This window comes from Salmo trutta, unplaced genomic scaffold (assembly GCF_901001165.1).
Source record: "Salmo trutta unplaced genomic scaffold, fSalTru1.1, whole genome shotgun sequence".
Classification (NCBI taxonomy): domain Eukaryota; kingdom Metazoa; phylum Chordata; class Actinopteri; order Salmoniformes; family Salmonidae; genus Salmo; species Salmo trutta.
The window spans coordinates 1,139-4,817 of NW_021823315.1; the positions used below are offsets into that span (position 1 = coordinate 1,139).

The 3,679-nt window shown below is 49.4% G+C and overlaps 1 protein-coding gene across 1 annotated transcript; it reads left to right on the forward strand.

Moving 5' to 3' along the window:
* Window positions 1-1,561: 1,561 nt before the first annotated feature.
* LOC115190089 (gastrin-releasing peptide receptor-like) lies at window positions 1,562-2,578 on the forward strand. The gene is made up of 2 exons (XM_029748564.1): window positions 1,562-2,025; window positions 2,174-2,578. Exons 1-2 carry the CDS (start codon window positions 1,696-1,698, stop codon window positions 2,570-2,572), a joined length of 729 nt encoding a protein of 242 aa, XP_029604424.1. The 5' UTR covers window positions 1,562-1,695; the 3' UTR covers window positions 2,573-2,578.
* Window positions 2,579-3,679: the final 1,101 nt, after the last annotated feature.

Below are 3,679 nucleotides of genomic sequence, written 5' to 3' on the forward strand. Positions count from 1 at the left end.
TTACATAGGTATTCCTCTTGTCCAGATGGGATAGGGCAGTGTGCAGTGTGATGGCGATTGCGTCATCTGTGGACCTATTGTGGCGGTAAGCAAATTGGAGTGGGTCTAGGGTGTCAGGTAGGGTGGAGGTGATATGGTCCTTGACTCGTCTCTCAAAGCACTTCATGATGACGGAAGTGAGTGCTACGGGGCGGTAGTCATTTAGCTCAGTTACCTTTGCTTTCTAGGGAACAGGAACAATGGTGGCCCTCTTGAAGCATGTGGGGACAGCAGACTGGGATAAGGATTGATTGAATATGTCTGTAAACACACCAGCCAGCTGGTCTGCGCATGCTCTGAGGACGCGGCTGGGGATGCCGTCTGGGCCTGCAGCCTTGCGAGGGTTAACACGTTTAAATGTTTTACTCACGTTGGCTGCAGTGAAGGAGAGCCCGCAGGTTTTGGTCCCGTCTGACGTCAATACAAAATCTTCATTCAGGTAGCAGACATGGCGCTCTTTACCAAACAGTTAAAGGAACCGAGGGGATTGAAATATGAAGAAAAATGGAGAAACAGAAGAATGTACAGTTGATTGGAGAACAATCGGGTTTGAAGCATAGCACATGGTTAGAGGAAAACTGTGTCCCAACAGGCACCTTCTTCCCTTTATATCGCACTGTTCCACATAGGGAATAGGATGCCTTTATATTGCACTGTTCCACATAGGGAATAGGGTGCCTTTATATTGCACTGTTCCACATAGGGAATAGGATGCCTTTATATTGCATTGTTCCACATAGGGAATAGGGTGCCTTTATATTGCATTGTTCCACATAGGGAATAGGGTGCCTTTATATTGCACTGTTCCACATAGGGAATAGGATGCCTTTATATTGCACTGTTCCACATAGGGAATAGGATGCCTTTATATTGCACTGTTCCACATAGGGAATAGGGTGCCTTTATATTGCACTGTTCCACATAGGGAATAGGATGCCTTTATATTGCACTGTTCCACATAGGGAATAGGATGCCTTTATATTGCACTGTTCCACATAGGGAATAGGGTGCCTTTATATTGCACTGTTCCACATAGGGAATAGGGTGCCTTTATATTGCACTGTTCCACATAGGGAATAGGGTGCCTTTATATTGCACTGTTCCACATAGGGAATAGGATGCCTTTATATTGCACTGTTCCACATAGGGAATAGGGTGCCTTTATATTGCAATGTTCCACATAGGGAATAGGGTGCCTTTATATTGCACTGTTCCACATAGGGAATAGGGTGCCTTTATATTGCACTGTTCCACATAGGGAATAGGGTGCCTTTATATTGCACTGTTCCACATAGGGAATAGGGTGCCTTTATATTGCACTGTTCCACATAGGGGAATAGGGTGCCTTTATATTGCATTGTTCCACATAGGGAATAGGATGCCTTTATATTGCATTGTTCCACATAGGGAATAGGGTGCCTTTATATTGCACTGTTCCACATAGGGAATAGGATGCCTTTATATTGCACTGTTCCACATAGGGAATAGGGTGCCATTTGGGACACAGCCCAAATGCTAGCAAGACATCTGTATAAGGCAAGCAGAGATCAAGAATAATACGTCACACATATTTCTGAACAGGTGGCCTAAGTTGAGGAGAACGTGTTTTCTTCCTCCTCCTCCTCATCCTCCAGGTACAAGGCAATCGTGAAGCCCATGGACATCCAGGCATCCAACGCCCCGGCGAGGATCGTCCTGCGGGCTGCAGTGATCTGGCTCTTCTCCATGACCCTGGCTGTCCCCGAGGCTGTCTTCTCAGACCTCCGCTCGTTCAGCATCCGCAGCACCAATGAGACCTTCATCACATGCGCCCCCTATCCCCACGATGGTGAACTGCACCCCAAGATCCACTCCATGGCCTCCTTCCTCATCTTCTATGTCATTCCTCTGTCGGTTATATCAGTCTATTACCTGTTCATCGCCAGGAGCCTGATCAGGAGTGCCTATAATATGCCGGTGGAGGGCAACGTGCACGTCAGAAGACAGGTGAGTCTCTCTTCTCCATCATCTCTTCTATTTTCTTCTTCTTCATCATCTCTTCTATTTTCTTCTTCTTCTTCATCTCTTCTATTTTCTTCTTCATCATCTCTTTTATTTTCTTAATCTTCACCTCTCTCTCTCCACAACATCACAGATAGAGTCCAGGAAGCGCCTTGCCAAGACCGTCCTGGTGTTCGTGGGCCTGTTTGCAGTGTGCTGGCTCCCCTGTCACGTGATCTACCTCAACCGCTCCTACCACTACTCCGAAGTGGACACCTCCATGGCCCACTTCATCTTCACCGTGGGAGCCCGCATCCTGGCCTTCACTAACTCCTGTGTCAACCCCTTCGCCCTCTACCTGCTCAGCAAGAGTTTCCAGAAGCAGTTCAACAAGCAGCTGTGTTGTTGCTGTGGAGCCCTGGCGAAGAGGTCCCAGAGCCAGGGGAGGAACAGGAACAACACTCACATGGCCTCCCTCAGGACCACCAACCACTCAGTGGCCAGTCTGAGCTTTATTCATGGAAAACACGTCTGTCAGGAGGACAGTGTGTGAGAGACAGATGGGTGGACGGTAAGAGAGAGACAGACAGAGAGGTGGACGGTAGGAGAGAGACAGATGGGTGGACGGTAAGAGAGACAGACAGAGAGGTGGACGGTAGGAGAGAGACAGATGGGTGGACGGTAAGAGAGACAGACAGAGAGGTGGACGGTAGGAGAGAGACAGATGGGTGGACGGTAAGAGAGAGACAGACAGAGAGGTGGACGGTAGGAGAGAGACAGATGGGTGTACAGTAAGAGAGTGACAGACAGAGAGGTGGACGGTAGGAGAGAGACAGATGGGACAGAGAGGTGGACGGTAGGTGGACGGTAGGAGAGAGACAGATGGGTGGACGGTAAGAGAGAGACAGACAGAGAGGTGGACGGTAAGAGAGAGACAGACAGAGAGGTGGACGGTAAGAGAGAGACAGACAGAGAGGTGGACGGTAAGAGAGAGACAGACAGAGAGGTGGACGGTAGGAGAGAGACAGATGGGTGGACGGTAAGAGAGACAGACAGAGAGGTGGACGGTAGGAGAGAGACAGATGGGTGGACGGTAAGAGAGAGACAGACAGAGAGGTGGACGGTAGGAGAGAGACAGACGGGTGGACGGTAAGAGAGAGACAGACAGAGAGGTGGACGGTAAGAGAGAGACAGACAGAGAGGTGGACGGTAGGAGAGAGACAGAGGTGGACAGTAGGAGAGAGACAGACAGACAGGTCAACCAAGAGGGGAGAATGTGAGACAGACAGACAGGCAGGTCTACCAAGAGGAGAGAATGTGAGACAGACAGACAGGTCTACCAAGAGGAGAGTGTGTGAGACAGACAGACAGACAGACAGACAGACAGACAGACAGACAGACAGAGAGACAGACAGACAGACAGACAGGTCTACCAAGAGGAGAGTGTGTGAGACAGACAGACAGACAGACAGACAGACAGACAGACAGACAGACAGACAGACAGACAGGTGGACGGTACAGTTGGTAGTCGGATGGTAGGACCAAGGGAATAGAAGATCCAAGGGATATCAAAGGTTTGAGTGTGCAATGCAGATGGGTCGGGTGGGAGTGGGGAAATTGCTCACCCTTTGAAATGGCCGCTAATCTGGAATCACTTGAG

Excerpts from the sequence above, each read along its gene's own strand:
- LOC115190089 (XM_029748564.1), top strand. The coding sequence starts at position 1,696 with ATGGACATCCAGGCATCCAACGCCCCGGCGAGGATCGTCCTGCGGGCT. Across the intron at positions 2,026-2,173 it reads ACGTGCACGTCAGAAGACAG|ATAGAGTCCAGGAAGCGCCT; the intron begins GTGAGTCTCTCT and ends ACAACATCACAG.